Here is a 16,959-nt window from a genome sequence, read left to right on the forward strand (position 1 = left end):
CACAATCATTGTAGTTTTGTGTCCACAACTGTTCCATTGTGGGCATGCATTTTAGGCGGACCCCCTGGGGTTCAAGTGGTTTTTAACTACTAAAGGACGACTTCACCACTTTTCAACCTATCTTCATACAATTGGTCCTCACTAATGTTCATGATAAAATAGCACAAAAGAATCTAGTGGGTCTTTGTCTCATCGGAGGGCTGTGGGCAGTTCAGAAACCCGCCTACCAGTGACATCATCGATGGGGAATCCAAGCTAATAGAAACGGCAGGCTTTCCATTCCTGAATAGTTACCATGCTATAGGCTAATGGAAGCCATTGTTCTTAAAAAAAAACGAATCTAAAGATTTTTCAAATAAACTTGTGTATTAAAAAGAAACAAACAATGATGTCACTGGGTTTCTGAACTGCCCACAGCCCTCCTATGAGACACAGACCATTTTTTATTTTATCGAGAACATTAGTGAGGGCCAATTCTATGAAGATTGAAGGTTAAAAAGTGGCAAAGCTGTCCTTTAAGGCAGGGGTCTTTAACAGGGGGTCCAGGACCCGTAGGGGGTCCTCAGAGTTACTAAAGGGGGTCCTCCAAATCTTCCAATCCTTTTTATATTAACAACTTGAACACTAGTGTCCATATTCTGAGAACTGTAGCCAAAATAGCAGGAGTAGTTCACATCCAAAATGACTTCTTTTTTTTTTAACGATTTTAGTAAATGTACTCCCATTGATTCCGGATGGGGACCCAAATGCATTTGGGTCCCCATCTGGAATCAATTTACTGTGATGACATTTTTGTCTTTTGAATGTGACTAAAACAAAAAGATATTATTGAACTCAAGTCTCCATGGCATGAGTAATCAATAGAAAAAAGTCATTTGGGGGTGAACTACTCCTTTAAGGGACAGATAGCTTCTTAAACATATTATACAAAAATCAAACCTCGGTTCGAAGTGAAGCGGTGAATTTTCATTCTATGTGTTCTAGAGCTATGAAATCTGTGTTCTAGATCTATACATTCTATGTTCTAGATCTATACTTTCTATGTGCCTCAGTTCTATGTTTTTTATGAATTCTGAATGAATGAATGATTTTATCTGGAGGGCCAAATTGTCATGTGATTGTGAAGCTTGACCAATCCTCAATCCTGGACGCACGATACACACAAAGCCACTCCTTGGAAGCGGCTTTCACCGCATCAAAAATACATCATAAAATAACAACACAATTAAATAAATACATGACATAAATGTCTGTTCCTTCCACCAGGGAGACTCTGGTGCGCCGTTGGTGAAGCTGAGCCGACTGGGGAACGGCACGACCCGGTGGGTCCAATCTGGGATCGGGAGCTTCGGTAACGGCTGTGCCGAGCCCAAGTTCCCAGCAGTCTACACTCGCGTTTGTCACTTCCACAGCTGGATCAACAGCCACGTCACCACTGACCCACCGGGCTTCGTCACGGTGACCTCCCCCGGCTCCGACACCGATGAGGATTTCGAGTGTCCTCCGCCCGTCAAGCCATGTGAGAGTCTGTTCTGTGGCGGCCCGAACACCGTCCGTTTCTCATACTTCACTTATGTCTCAACTGTTGCGCTGATGCTCTACAGCATGGCTGGTTTTGCATAAGGCCTTGTTCAAGGCATCAAGTTGCATTATGTTAAAGGGGGTAAGACGTAATTTCAACTCGGGCATACAAGCACCCAGTTGCTTGTTTCAGTATAAAGGATTTGTTTTTTTAGTGGGCTTTTATGCTAGTGCTTTATAGTTAGTCAGGGGCCTTAGGAGGATAGAATGGTAATTTTGCGCTAATCACTCTAAAAGCGCCAAATTTTGCACAGATGTAGCCCAGGGCATGCTCTAATGATTTAACTAAGTACTAGTTTGACCCCTCACATCCTACTTAATTTTTTTCAGAGTATTTTCATCCTGTATAGAAAGTCGATGGGAGCCCAACTTGATTTGGCCGCTGTGCAAAATGTGCCACTTTTATACCGATTAGCGCGAGAAAATCCCTATAGCCTCCGACTACAGTGCACATGCTAATTCAACTCTACAGCTGTCAATCTAACAGCTGAGTTCTCTCCCCATCTATGCTTACTTCTTAGTCTGTCAGAAAATCTGTATTTCTATGTTGCCCTTATCTTTAGTACATGTCCTTAAAAGGCCATGTTTAGAATAGTATCTCTGTTAGAATGAGAGTATAAGAACTGTGTGAAAATGAGGAGGAGGAGGCTTGTGCCCCGAGAGGGCTGTGGCATTGGTCTGTCATTGTTCCTACATCCCATTAGTCAGAATCTGGTGAATGTTAACCTGGTGAAAAATACTATGCCTAAACCTAAACATAACCCTAACTAAATTGGGACTAATGAGATTTCTGACTAATGAGATGTAGGACTAATGAGATTTCGGACTTATGGGCAGTCCCTGTCGGGACCAGGCCAGGAGGCCTGGCTCCATATGATCCGTAATGCTGATACTCTGTTCAACTTTTTGACTTTTTGAATAAATCTTTGCCAATCCTTCAAATCCTTCATCCTTGTGGAAAATAATCTTTTCCATCATAATAGGACAGCTATGCCCTACAAAGGCAGAGTGCAGTAACTACGTATTAGAATTTCACAAAAAAAAAATGGGTTTAAAAGTGTTACAGCTTATCAGCCAAATGATATAGAGGTACAAAAGTGATATTAAACTGATTATATATCTGTTCTTGAGCTAATTGTTCATCCCCCAGTATCATGAAGGCTAATTTGACCTTTGGGCGACACAATTAAGTCGTTGTGTCCGAAAACGTAGTTACTGCACTCTGCCTTTGTAGAAAATGGGGAGAGAGATGGGCAGAGTGGCGTCAGTTCAGAAAAAGCTAAGGTATGGCAGCATGACTGGTGTCTTTACACCAGTCATGTTGCCATACCTTAGCAACAGGCATGATACATTTATTTTAATAAGTACATTCTATTTTCCCCCTATTTCTACGGTTTCGTGGGCTGGATATGGCAGCCTGGAATGGTTGTTCAAGTGCAGCTAAACTTGGCATGTTAGTAAACGTGCCACAATTAACAATAATGCATTGCACCTGTACAGCTGGCCAGCGGAACCTGGGAATATACCATTTTGTCAAGATGGGGGGAATATAATTATAATACCTTGTTAAAGTGACCATTTTGTAAGATTTTGCATTTGTAGTTATTTTACTGTAATTTAAAAACCAGCACAAATAGACAAAGAGACATTCATGGATTTATATTTAAAAGTAACTTTTATCTTCCCCCCTGGACCCAGGGTATGGCAGCTGCATATCACTGCCATACCCAATTGACACCCCTGGATGCATGGGCAGTGAAACCCAGCAACGGTCATCGGAATCGAGGCATCAGAGCCTACAATATGTGGTATGCGTCTGTATTAAGATATTTGATATTCATTTAACTATATTCCTATACAAACCAGTACCCATTTGCTGCTTGATTCAGTATTTAGATATACTAACTTCAAACGTAACTTCAAAATAAAATACAAAAATAATAATGAAAGAAGAAAAAACACAGCTCCTCACGCATTAGAAGTACATCAGTCGCCAACCAAGGACGGGTTTTTCAATGAATCTAACATGGGTAAAATGGAGTTTGTGAGTGGGTTTGTATAGGAAGTCTGTTAAAATCAATATCAAATATCTAAGCAACTTAAAAACAGCCTGGAGTGCTCTTTTATGCCCGAGTAGACTTTAAAATGACCCCAAACATGTTTGAAAGTGAAATATCCCATGAACCTCTCTTTACTTTGCTTTCTGTGTGTGGTTAATGTTGCCGGGTTAGTATTTTGGTCACCACATTGTCTATAATCAAAATCATTCTCGTGTGTACAGTGTTTAGCTATGAATTACATTGGAGGGGTCAATATGGTTTAAACCCAAACAAATGGATACAAAATATGTTTCTATTGATTCTGGTAACCTCTACCTGGTTGTCTCTTCTTTAACCCGGAAATAAAAAATTCTATCTGCGATCATCCCTTCTTTAGTTAGGGTCCGTAGAAAAATATACACAAATATATCATGAGTCAAATGTATTTGTTGAGCCTTTAATCACGGTTTCTGTCTCAAAGAGTTTTACAGGCCCACATTTAAAGGACAACTTTGTTTTTTTTTGTTTTTTACAACAAGGGTTCGTATTTTAGATAGTCATTAGGGAAAAGAAAAGATGAGTGTTTAAATGTTTTCATCTACTTCTTTCTACCCTTTTAGTGATTTTAACGATTTTGATTTGCATGCATGCCCCCAGGCTGGGGGCATGCATGCAAGTGGCTAAATATGTATTTTTAGATACAATAAGCCCATTCCCGAGATGCACCGCAATCTTTCATGGGCAGATGTGACTGATGGGGGCAAAATACTAAAATCCCTAAAACAATAAAAAGCAGTAAATGAAAACATTTTAACGCTCATCTTTACTTTTCTCTAATTACAATCTAAAATATGAACCCTTGTTGTAAAAAAAAAAAAAAAAAAGTTGTCCTTTAACAAAGAAAAACACCCCAAAAGGCTGACCTTCAACTGCCAAAGAAGAAAAAACAAGAAATTCTGCATTGGGGTGTATGTACAACGTAAAGACTAGTTTGTTTACTCGCATCTTGCACCTTAACTAAGTTCTTGGCATATCATGCAGAGTATATTTAGAACCAGGGATGTGCAGAGAATGTTAGAGAGGCAGGGGCTGAAATTTCTAAAAGGGCCTTTTGGTGAAAACCTTGAAATAGCAGACCTCCAAGCTCAGTGCGACACGTTGTGAGCTTGGAGGTCGGCTATTTTCGATGCTTGATTTCGACACATTTCTTGATTTCAACTAAGGCTGGGCGATATAAGGAAAACATATAAGGAAAAAATGTTCGATAAAGTTGTTGAATACCTCAATATCGATATTACTCACGATATTAGTAAAAACAATTGCATTATATAGTTTAATGTTTTTTCTGCTTTATGTCCACTGCCTGCATAACCCAGATAATGAATAGCATAATCCATGCATGCATGCACACTGCACAGTACACAAAAACCATTGTTGACCGTTGGGATTGAACAGGTTAAATGCCTTATTTCCATTTTCCAACAATGGTTTTATTGAAATAACCACACCTGTTACAGATGGACTGCTTTTTTGCATGACTGTCTGTGCTACGTGCATGCATAGTTTATCCATAGTTTATAGTGTGTCTGACTTTGACACATACACCAATGCCTAATTTTAAGCCGTCTTCGTCGATATGTATACCTTGCATGTTGATACCTCGATATCGATATATTTTCGATATATTGCCCAGCCTTAATTTCAACTTAAGATGCTCATTCAAGTTCAGGAGAGTTTAGGGCACTATGTGTGATCATTTGTTTGTTTCTCATTGACTGATCTTCTTCTTTCCTTTCTTTTTTATATGTAATTATAACGCAAAATCATGGAGCTTGCACAAAAATCGAATTTCACTACTGTTTTCCACCTGTAGGCCTATACCTTTGATGTGACAATCAAGTCGAATCCTATTCTGATTCTATGCTATTCTAGTACCTGTATTGAATGAACTTGTTTTGTGAGGGATAAAAACGTTCACAGGGAAATGCATATATATTTTTACAAATGGACAAGCTGTGACATTTCTCATGGTAAACTGCGACCTTCGGTTGCAATTATTTTACAATTTGGCCGATGCTCGACCAGTTGTCATAATGTCAGTACGGCTCCCTCAGGTCACGTGAACCCGGTCTCAGGGACACACAACTATCCCCCTCCAGGTGAAAGCCTTTTGTTTAGACCGGTAACATACTTCTCTATTTATAAAGCACTTACTAAAGTATGCATAAAGAGGTCTGAGGTTGCTCCATTTCAGTGTTTTAAGATGAGTAATGGTCGTGCGAACCGGTTTGTCGGCCATGGAGATGACCACATTCTTTAGCCAAATTCAAGTCACTTGAGGCTAATAATGCATTCTGACTACGCAGCAGCACAGTATAATGCACTACCAGGCACGTGCACACATAGACATGAAAGGGGGCTTGAGCCCCTGCCCTTTTATCCGTCTGTAAAAAGTGCCCTCTCCAGACCATGAATGCAGTTGTTACTATGGTGAAAGAAACGCAAATGCCCTCTTTCCATGCCATACCTGAAGGCAGCATTTAAGAGAATTGCCTTGTCCAAACTCTGAACTTGAATGCAGCATCTTAATTTGAAAGAAGTGTCCTCTCTGTGTAGAAATCCATGCTGTGGTATCTCCAGCATTGCTTTTTCTTTTTTTATGCTTAGTTTAGTGTGGTATCAAGTATGAAAATAGCCGACATTCAAGCTCACAACGTTGTGAGCTTGGAGGTCTGCTATTTTCAATATTTTCACCAAAAGGCCCTTTGTCAGCCCCTGCCTCTCTAACATTCTCTGCACGTCCCTGAGCACACCAGGTCTGACATTGGTTTTAAATTCCCCATTAAAGTTTAAAGCTGACCTAAACCCACTCAACAGTCCGAGGGAGTGCCCAAACAAAATGGCCGAATAGAGGCGGAAGAATGCAAGGTGCAACCGTGTGGGCGGAGTTAAGCAGAAAGACAGAGTTATAATGGTGAGGGACCACCTGCAGCTGACACAAAGAAAACATGGCCCTCCATACTGGACCACTACAGGGACTATGGCTGTTGGTCGTCCTGCTGGTCAAAGGTAAAGATAAGCCAATTTTCTAACTTTTATTCCTCTGTCCTCTGTGTGTGTGTGTGTGTGTGTGTGTGTGTGTGTGTGTGTGTGTGTGTGTGTGTGTGTGTGTGTGTGTGTGTGTGTGTGTTTGCGTGCAGTGGCGGCTCCAGGGGGGGCTAGAGGGGGCTTTAACCCCCCCTGATGAAGGCTTAGCACCCCCTAAGCCCCCCCACCCCACAAACCCAATACTGAGGGAAAACATTTAAGGAATAAATAAATAAAATGTATATGACTATGTGAAAGACAATTGACTGACTTCTATGTAAACCATACTATAAAATCAAACTTGTTATGCTGGAAAGCATCTTCAGCCTCACAAAAACCCTATCTGTTCACCTACAGTGCTCAGATTTGGAGCTGGAAACTACCAATGATCTGCTCTGTTCCGTTATCCATACTCTAGAAGCGAGAGAATCTTGTTTGTAGTACTATTCATTATTGTGTGTTGCCAAAATTCATTAGCCCCCGCTCCAAAAAAGCCAGCTCCCCCATCGCCCCTCCAGTCACAATTCTCTGGAGCCGCCGCTGTTTGCGTGTGTGCGTTTGTGTTTGTGTGTACAAGATGTGTATACATTTGATTTGAGAACTTAATGGGACATGGGGCATGGGACATTCTGCATAATGAATACTTTCTACTTTTGATACTTTAAGTACATTTTGAAATCCAGACTTTTATTTGTGTATTTTTACATTGTTTTAGTCGTTTTTCCACCACTGAAATGCTCCATAATCAATCTGTGCTGTGTACTGAACGGTCTTCCGTCCTTACAAAATGTCTTTCTTTTCTTTGAATTTCAGGCTGTCACTCACAGAATATGCCGTCTATGCATGGTAAGCATACATCTGTTTGTCTTTATTAAAGCAGCACTGTGTGCTGTAGTCAGTGGCCACTTGGGACTCAAATAATAATTTGACTTCATTACCCAAGAGTCTCTACAAGCATTTCCGGCGAGAATCTTTTTGAGAATGACCCAAATAAGCAACTGTACAACTTTAGAAACAAAGGACAAAAGATTGCAACTTCCAATATTTACAAGCAACTTTAGCCTACAGAAAATCTAAAAATCTAAACTTTAATAATACTGCTACTGCTACCACAGCACTACTTAAAACCCTTCTGTTATCTATTGCCTTTAGTTGTAAATAGCTCTCCTTTATAAAACGTTGTCTACTTTGTTCTGTATCAATGCATATTATGTGTTGATTTTTGAAAATGAGGTATACACAGTTTGATTTGATTTGATTTGATTTACTACTACTACTACTACTACTACTACTACTACTACAACAAGTATTACTACTAAGAATAAGAATAAGAATAAGATTAATCATCATCATCATCATCATCATCATGTAGAGGAATCTTGATGAGTGTGTTGTTTCATTTAGCGTGCGGTGAGGCGCCTCGCCAGCACACCAAAATCGTTGGCGGTCAAGACGCCATCCCTGGGAGCTGGCCTTGGCAGGCCAGTCTACACCATGTTTCATTCGGCCATTTCTGTGGAGGCTCCCTCATCAACTGTGAATGGGTGCTGTCCGCAGCCGACTGCTTCCTAAGGTGAAACATGTGTTAGTTAGTATTGGTTGATCAAACTAATACATACAGATATCAAATTGATTATTAATAAAATGGCTATTCTCTGCATGTCCAAAGTGAAAATAGCTGATCTATACGCTCACAATTCGTTGCATCAAGACATGCCATGAAACTTGTAGAACAGAATACAGTACAACGTAATGCTTAAGTGGTTAATCGATTTGTTGATATATAAAACAAAGACATGCGTGCATGCCGGTGTGTGTGTATCCCAGTGTATATGTTTTCAAGTGATCAACGTTTTAGTGTTTAACACAATGGAAGCCCTTGGCTTAGGGCTTATTGTGTTATCCTTTTAGCATCATTGTATAATCGTACAACAGCAAATCAATCTATCAACATCCGCTCACTCTCTTTCAGTGGGGAGGAAGACGGGGTGACCGTTTTCTTGGGTCGCCACTCCCAGGGATTGCCCAACCCCAACGAGGTGAGCAGGACGGTCGCCCAGATCATCCGCCATCCCAACCACGATCGGCTAGCGTGGTTTGACAGCGACATCGTTCTGCTGAAGCTCTCCGGGCCCGTCAACTTCACCGATTACATTCGCCCGGTCTGTCTGGCGGCACCGGACAGCACCTTCCACGATGGAACCGTGAGCTGGGTGACTGGCTGGGGGACGGTACGCGATGGCTGGGAACTTGGTGAGTGTAAGACAGATCTGGAAGCAGCGTAAGACGTAAGCAGCAAAGCAAGATGACCAGAGATCTCTGCCTATAGCATTACAGTCTCAATTATTTTAAGCCTGAAACCAAGCCTGAATTCATGACTGTAAAACATTAGATTTTGTGACTACAATATATACGTCGCTAATCGCTATCCGACTGATGTGCCCATATTTGGAGATCTCTGTATCTGTCTCTCCTTGTCCCTTTTATGCCCATGTACGGTGATCACTGATTTCATCAAATGGGAACCTTTGCCTCCCTGCTTGGCACTCAGCATCAAGGCTTGGATTGGGGGAAAAGTCCCTGCGACATACTGTATAGTGTCATGTCTAGGAAGTGTACCCTATGGGCCTCATAGCTAGGCAATGCTTGCTTACTCCTTACTCTTCCACTGAGAAATGTTTAGTAGGACACAAGGTTATAATAGTTTTGGATTTTTCCATTAGTTTTTTATTTGTATTAGTTTTGAGGTTTTGTTTTCAATTACAGTTTAGTTTTAATTCCTTTTTTAAAGTGAGTTTGCTAGTTTCGTTTTGTTTTTAATATTTGAAAATGCTTAGTATTTGTTTAGTTTTTATTAGTTTTAGTGTTAGTTTTAGTCTTTTACGTAATATGGGGTATTTGTCAGAGGTGAGATTAAAAAGCTCCGGAAAAAGTATTAGAGTTCTCAACGGGCCTGAAAATTAAGGCCCGGCCCTAACTGAGCCCGACAGGGTCGGCCCGAGGCCCGGCCCGACCCTCACTAGTTTCATCATTTTAAGCCCGAAGCCCTAAAAAGCCCGAGTGAAGGAAAACGCCTCCAGGTGGCGCCACGCCGCCACCGCGGTGACCGTACCATGTGTTATTATAGCGAGTAGTAGGCTGAGAGAGTGAGATTAGCCTACCTTTCCACTTTTGGTTCGGCAATGTTAGCATGTTCTCTCATGAAGAAAAGTTTACTCCTTAATCCTCCTCATCTTGTTCACACGGTGCAACGCATGCATCTGTCTGCTCTGCAGTCTGCATGTGCCGTCTCTGTCACTCAACTCTCAGTGAGTCTCTCCTCCACTTTCTTTCGTTTCGTTTCGGACAAATTCGACCTGTTGTAACCCCACCATCGTAAAGCTGCTGCTGTCGCTGATTTATGACCCTCCCTGGCCTGGAGAGAAGCACTGATCTGCAAGTGCTAAACAAGTCAGATCGTGATGCAAAGCAGACTTCAGTTGGTTTGTAGATTGAATGGTGTTGAGAACGTGTTGGTTTTGGTGCGCAACACCAGTCTGCTATTATTAGCAGCCTGCCAGCATCGCTGACCGCGGCTCTCTGTCTCTCATTCACTCTGCTCTGCCTCGTCTACTGCCACTGCCAGTGGTGTGGTGGTGCGTGCTCCGAGTGATCGTGCGGTCACATAGTAAATAAGCGAGTGAAACGCCAGTCAGCGCCATGTTCTTTATCTTTATTAAATATGAAAAAAAAATAATAATGAACTTTTTTTTTTTTTTTTTTTTTTTTTCCCTTTTTTTTTTTTTTTACTGAACCCGAGGCTCGGCCCGACCCGACTAATTAGCATACATTTTGAGCCCGGCCCGGCCCGAATATGTCGGGTCGGGTCGGGTAGGGTCGGGTTCGGGCAGAGTTTGAGAACTCTAAAAAGTATTGTCTAATAAAGAAAATCAACAAAAAATCATATTGTTGAGAGTGGCAGGAATGTTGAGACGTACAACTTCTCTCTTTGACCTCACCAACTGGAGTTACAAAAGACAAAAGACGAAAGCTAGGGAGATGTTCTCTATAATTTTATTTTATTTTATTTAGTTTTGTAAACACACAATACCGTTTCAGTTAGTTTATATTTTTATTTCAGTTAACTAAAATGTTTTTCCATTCTAGTTTTCGTTTTTTAGTTAGTTTTCATTTACTATAATAACCTTGGTAGGACACGTACCGTCTGAGTGCCAGGCACCATGAGTGCAAGCTTGCGATGATTCCTTGGCCTATAGTTGTCTTTCTTTGCATGAGACCCGGGTTTAAATTGCGGGCTGACTCATCCTTTTTGTATTGTCTTTCCCTTAGTTCCGCTGCCCTATCCCCAGATCCTTCAGGAAGTTGACGTGCCGGTCGTGGGAAACAACAAGTGTGGCTGCTCCTACGTTACGTACGACGATCACATCACAGAAAACATGCTTTGTGCTGGCGGAGGAGGGAGGGGCGCGTCTGAGGTGACAGATGCTACTCTTTCTCTGTCTATTACAGCAGCGTTATTATTGTCTTTCATACAGTGCATTTTAACCCTACGTGTTTTAACCATTAAAGGACGACTTCACCACTTTTCAACCTATCTTCATACGATTGGTCCTGACTAATGTTCATGATAACCAGTGTTGGGGAAGTTACTTTGAAAGCGCAACTTGTACAGTTACAAGTAACTCACCATGGCAGTAACTTGATCAGGTTAAAGAGGAAGACCATCCATTTTCAATATTGAACTGTGTCATTAATATACCTTAGAGGAGTTGTGTGGAAATAGAAAAAAAGTTCCCCCCCTTCTTGATGACATCCCCCCCTTCTTGATGACATCACACATTGTACTTTACAATACAAAGCCCAACATCAATCCTCCAGTTCTAGGCAACACAGAAGGGGGGGGGGGGGGGGGAACAGTTTTTTCTATTTCCACACAACTTCAATATTGAAAATGGATGGTCTTCCCCTTTAAAGTGATAGTTCGCCTATTTTATAAACGCAGCTGTGTGGAGTACTCACCAGTAATGGACTTGTTCCAAGGGCATGAATTGGTCAGCGGAATCCCCTGGACAGAACTGTGGTCATTTTTGTGCTGAATTAAAAGTAGTTCCATTGAGTTGCTAGAACCTATTTTTTGTAATAAACTAATCCACAAAACCGCCGTCATTATTATTGTTGACATATTTCTACTTCTACGAGTAATGCTCGTTCAACTTTGACCCCTCTGTAACATGGTACTATTTCTTCTCTCAGTAGATCACTGCGCCGCACTATAACTCTATGGCGCCGCATCACTCACGGCGTATGCTCTCGCTCTGTGCTGCTGTGAGCTGCTGCTGCAGCAGCACACGCTGTTGTTTATTTGTTGTGTGGTTGCTGCTGATCGCTCCTACTAGCTAGCCTTGAATAGCAACTTGGCTAACCTTTATCTGCCATTGCTAACACAAGGGAGATATATCCACGCATTTCTGGGTAACAGAAAAAAACTTCTTCACCGTTTCCCCAAGGATAAAGACAGCCAGCGAGTTTTCCCCTCTGGACCAGTATCTAACACTACGCTATGTCACTGGTGAGCACTTAGAGGAGTAGTGTTAGATACGGGACCAGAGGGGAAAACTCGCTGGCTGTCTTTATCCTTGGGGAAACGGTGAAGAAGTTTTTTTCTGTTACCCAGAAATGCGTGGATATATCTCCCTTGTGTTAGCAATGGCAGATAAAGGTTAGCCAAGTTGCTATTCAAGGCTAGCTAGTAGGAGCGATCAGCAGCAACCACACAACAAATAAACAACAGCGTGTGCTGCTGCAGCAGCAGCTCACAGCAGCACAGAGCGAGAGCATACGCCGTGAGTGATGCGGCGCCATAGAGTTATAGTGCGGCGCAGTGATCTGCTGAGAGAAGAAATAGTACCATGTTACAGAGGGGTCAAAGTTGAACGAGCATTACTCGTAGAAGTAGAAATATGTCAACAATAATAATGACGGCGGTTTTGTGGATTAGTTTATTACAAAAAATAGGTTCTAGCAACTCAATGGAACTACTTTTAATTCAGCACAAAAATGACCACAGTTCTGTCCAGGGGATTCCGCTGACCAATTCATGCCCTTGGAACAAGTCCATTACTGGTGAGTACTCCACACAGCTGCGTTTATAAAATAGGCGAACTATCACTTTAAAGTTATACCCCTGGAGGGAGAAATGTAACTTATAAAGTTTCAAGTAAAAAAAAAGTAACTTGGGTAACTTGAGTTACTTTTTTTTTCAGCGTTAAATTGAGAATGTACATTTGGTGTAGGAAATGTCCTACAAAAAAAGTCACATGCCAGCAGAAATATGCCTCTCAACTGAGTTTTATATTTTATTTCAAAAAGGTTGACATATTCTTTAGTAAACATCTGTGTTCCTAATATAAAGTTAACAAAAAGAAGAAAATTATGATCTGTTGAGGACATTTGATCGTCAATCTTTACAAAACTTAAATGTAAAATTATATCTTCGCTTGTAACTTCTTGTAACCCAAAAAGTGTCTCAATTACTTGACGAGTTACAGAAAATAGGAATGTAACTCAGTTATCAGCAAGTTACAGCAAAATGTAACTTAGTTATGTAACTCTGTTACATGTAACTTTAACTTCCCCAACACTGATGATAACATAGTACAAAAGAATCTCCTCTGTCTTTGTCTCATCGGAGGGCTGTGGGCAGTTCAGAAACCCACCTACCAGTGACATCAAACGGCAGGCTGTCCATTCCTGAATAGTTAATGGAGGGAGAAAAACGCCCGCACACTGTTCATATGCTCCAAAAACGAACTTTTATTATAGGCAACTGGCTGCAACTTTTTGCATGATGAAGACGTAAAGTCGAAACGTTGCAGCCAGTTGCCTATAATAAAAGTACGTTTTTGGAGCATATGAACAGTGTGCGGGCGTTTTTCTCCTTCCATTATCTGATACCTTGATGTCCAGCACCTGGCCTGAATATAGGCTTGAGAAGATGTGCACACAATCTTGTCTATGAACCATTCCTGAATAGTTACCATGCTATAGGCTAATGGAAGCCATTGTTCTTGGGGAAAAAAAACTATTCTAAAGATTTTTCGAATAAACTTGTGTATTAAAAAGAAACAAACAATGATGTCACTGGGTTTCTGAACTGCCCTCCTAAGAGACACAGACGTTTTATTTTATTTCATCAAGAACATTATAGTGAGAGCCAAGGTTAAAAAGTGGCAAGGCAGGGGTCTTTAACAGGGGGTCCGGGACCCGTAGGGGGTCCTCAGAGTTACTACAGGGGGTCCTCCAAATCTTCCAATCCTTTTTATATTAACAACTTGAACCCTACCCTAGTGTCCACATTCTGAGAACTGTAGCCAAAAATAGCAGATCTACATGCTCACAACGCCTCACGCTGCGAGGCGTTGTGAGCTTGTAGATCGGCTATTTTCGGCAAAGAGGTTGGTGTAGAGGGAAAAAAGAGCAGACTGTACAGTAGAGTAAGACTGTACTGTACAGAGTAAATGTCAAGTGTATTAAGTATTGAGGGTTCAAGTGGTTAAGTATCTGAAAACACAAATTGACATGAACCCAAAATACACTGATGATTGTGCTGTCAAACAATGAAACTATATGGAATCTATGGTAAAGGTTGAACTCAAGTCTCCATGGCATGAGTAGCCTAATCAATAGAAAAAAGTCATTTTTGGGGCAAACCACTCCTTTAAAGGACCAGGTCACCTCTGGGACAACCAGATCTTATTTTATTGTTGTGTGGGACACGATCAACACAATCCTGATTTTTTTTTTTTTTTTTTAATCTGTGTTTTTAGATATGTTAGTATTTCAGCATGCTACAACTGGTCATATGATGCATTTTGCATCATATGACCAGTTGTAGCATGCTGAAATCGGCTGAAATACTGAAATATCTAAAAACACAGATTGAACACAAAAAATAATTCAGGATTGTGTTCGTGTCCCACACAACAATACAATAAGATCTGGTAGTCCCAGAGGTGACCTGGTCCTTTAAGGGACAAATATCTTCTAAAACATATTATACATATCATATCATAAAATAACAACACAATTAAATAAATACATACCATAAATGTCTGTTCCTTCCACCAGGGAGACTCTGGTGCGCCATTGGTGACGCTGAGCCGACTGGCGAACGGCACCACCCGGTGGGTCCAATCTGGCATCGCAAGCTTCGGTAATAGCTATGGCTATGCCGACCCTATGTTCCCAGGAGTCTACACTCGCGTTTGTCACTTCCACAGCTGGATCAACAGCCACGTCACCACTGACCCACCAGGCTTCATCACAGTGACCTCCCCCGGCTCCGACACCGATGAGGATTTCGAGTGTCCTCCGCCCGTCAAGCCGTGTGATAGTCTGTACTGTGGCGGCCCGAACGCCGTCCATTTCTGCTACTTCACTTATGTCTCAACTGTTGCGCTGATGCTCTACAGCATGGCTGGTTTTGCATAAGGCCTTATTCAAGGCACCAAGTTGCATTATGTTAAAGGGGGGAAGACGTAATTTCAACTCGGGCATACAAGCACCCAGTTGCTTGTTTCAGCATTAAAGATTATTATTATTTATTTGTTTTTACATGGTTTTTCAGAGTTTTACTGGCCCACATTTAAAGGACAACTTTTTTTTTTTTTACAACAAGGGATCATATTTTAGATAGTCATTAGGGAAAAGAAAAGATGAGATGTTAAGATGTTAAAATGTTTTCATTTACTTCTTTCTACCCTTTTAGTGATTTTAACGATTTTGATTTGGTGGCTAAACATGTATTTTTAGATTTTTAGATCCCATTCTTGAGATGCACTGCAATTTTTCATGGGCAGATGTGACTTATGGGGGCTGGTGTAAATAGTAACAAAGAAATTGCCGGCCTTATTGTGTCTAAAAAGACATATTTAGACAATTGTACGCATGCCCCCACCCACTGAAATCAAAATACTAAAATCCCTATAACAATAGAAAGCTGTAAATGAAAACATTTTAATGCTCATCTTTTCTTTTTCTCTAATTACTATCTAAAATATGATCCCTTGTTGTAAAGTTGTCCTTGAACAAAGAAAAACACCCCAGAACGCTGACCTTCAACTGACAATGAAAAAAAAAAAAAGAAATTCTGCCTTACGGGTGTATGTTTTTACTCGCATCTTGCACCTTAACTAAGATCTTAGCATATCATCGTTGTCGGGTGGAAACCTTGTATGTCCAAGACCGCTCGGGGGGTGGGACTGAGTTACTAGGACCCAAGGTGGAGGGGCCTTAATAATTTTTTACTTTAGCTATTGAAAAATAGCAGATATACAAGCTCAGAGCGTGGCACCGGCACCCGGCGCAAGCTTGTAGATCTGCTATTTTTGAAATCTCTCCCCCCCCCCCCCCCCCCCCCCCACCCCCCTCTCCCCACGGGCTCAACAGGGCCCATATACACCCCCCAGGATAGGATAACCACTCAGTCCTCCATGTCATTTGCCTCGTTAAAATCAATTAGTTTCCGCCAGATTCTCTCAAAGTCTTCTGGTTTTTCTTTAAGATTGTACATTATTCGTTCACTGGGAATACAGGAAGTTAGTTCCCTGAACCACAGAGAAATTTGTGGTGGGGTCTCGTCCTTCCATTTAAGAGCAATACATTTATTGGCTGTTGCCAGCGCTATTTTTACAAGTCTCAATATGTGGTTTGTACATCTTGGCATCAATGACGTGTCTCCTAAGAGAGTGAGCCTAGGATCATATGGAATGGTTATTCTTATTATCCTGGACAGTGCTCCCAGAACCCCCTTCCAATACCCAGACAGTTTCGAGCATGACCAGAACATATGGACCAAAGAGCCTATCTCCACTTTGCACCTTGGACAGTATTGAGATCTAGTACAATCAATCCTATGCATTCTTTCGGGGGTGAAGTATATTCTGTGTAAGAGATTAAATTGAGTCAAAATGTGTTTATTGCTAAAGGAGAAATGTTGTACTTTTTCACACAGATCGGCCCACTTCTCTGAGTCAAAGCAATAGTTTAAGTCTGTTTCCCATTTGTTCTTTACCCTCAGCTCCTCCTTTTCAGAGAGGTTGTTAATACCTGTGTATATATGTGATACTAACCCTTTAGCAGCCATTTTCTTTCTCAATATACTGTCCAGGGGTAGCTGTCTAATAGGTAGAAGGTTTCCCCCCTGCTCTGTTATAATATAATTCCTGATTTGAAAGAATTTAAAGAAATGTCT

The 16,959-nt window shown here is 41.3% G+C and overlaps 1 protein-coding gene across 1 annotated transcript; it reads left to right on the forward strand.

The window, feature by feature from the left end:
* Nucleotides 1-6,628: 6,628 nt before the first annotated feature.
* LOC308298160 (tryptase-like) lies at nucleotides 6,629-15,197 on the forward strand (the record flags this gene model as incomplete). Its single annotated transcript, XM_080741716.1, has 5 exons — nucleotides 6,629-6,689; nucleotides 8,112-8,280; nucleotides 8,680-8,960; nucleotides 11,037-11,182; nucleotides 14,835-15,197. 5 exons carry the CDS (start codon nucleotides 6,629-6,631, stop codon nucleotides 15,195-15,197), a joined length of 1,020 nt encoding a protein of 339 aa, XP_080597842.1.
* Nucleotides 15,198-16,959: the final 1,762 nt, after the last annotated feature.

This window comes from Nannobrachium achirus (assembly GCF_963921795.1).
Source record: "Nannobrachium achirus genome assembly, chromosome: 14".
Lineage (NCBI taxonomy): Eukaryota > Metazoa > Chordata > Actinopteri > Myctophiformes > Myctophidae > Nannobrachium > Nannobrachium achirus.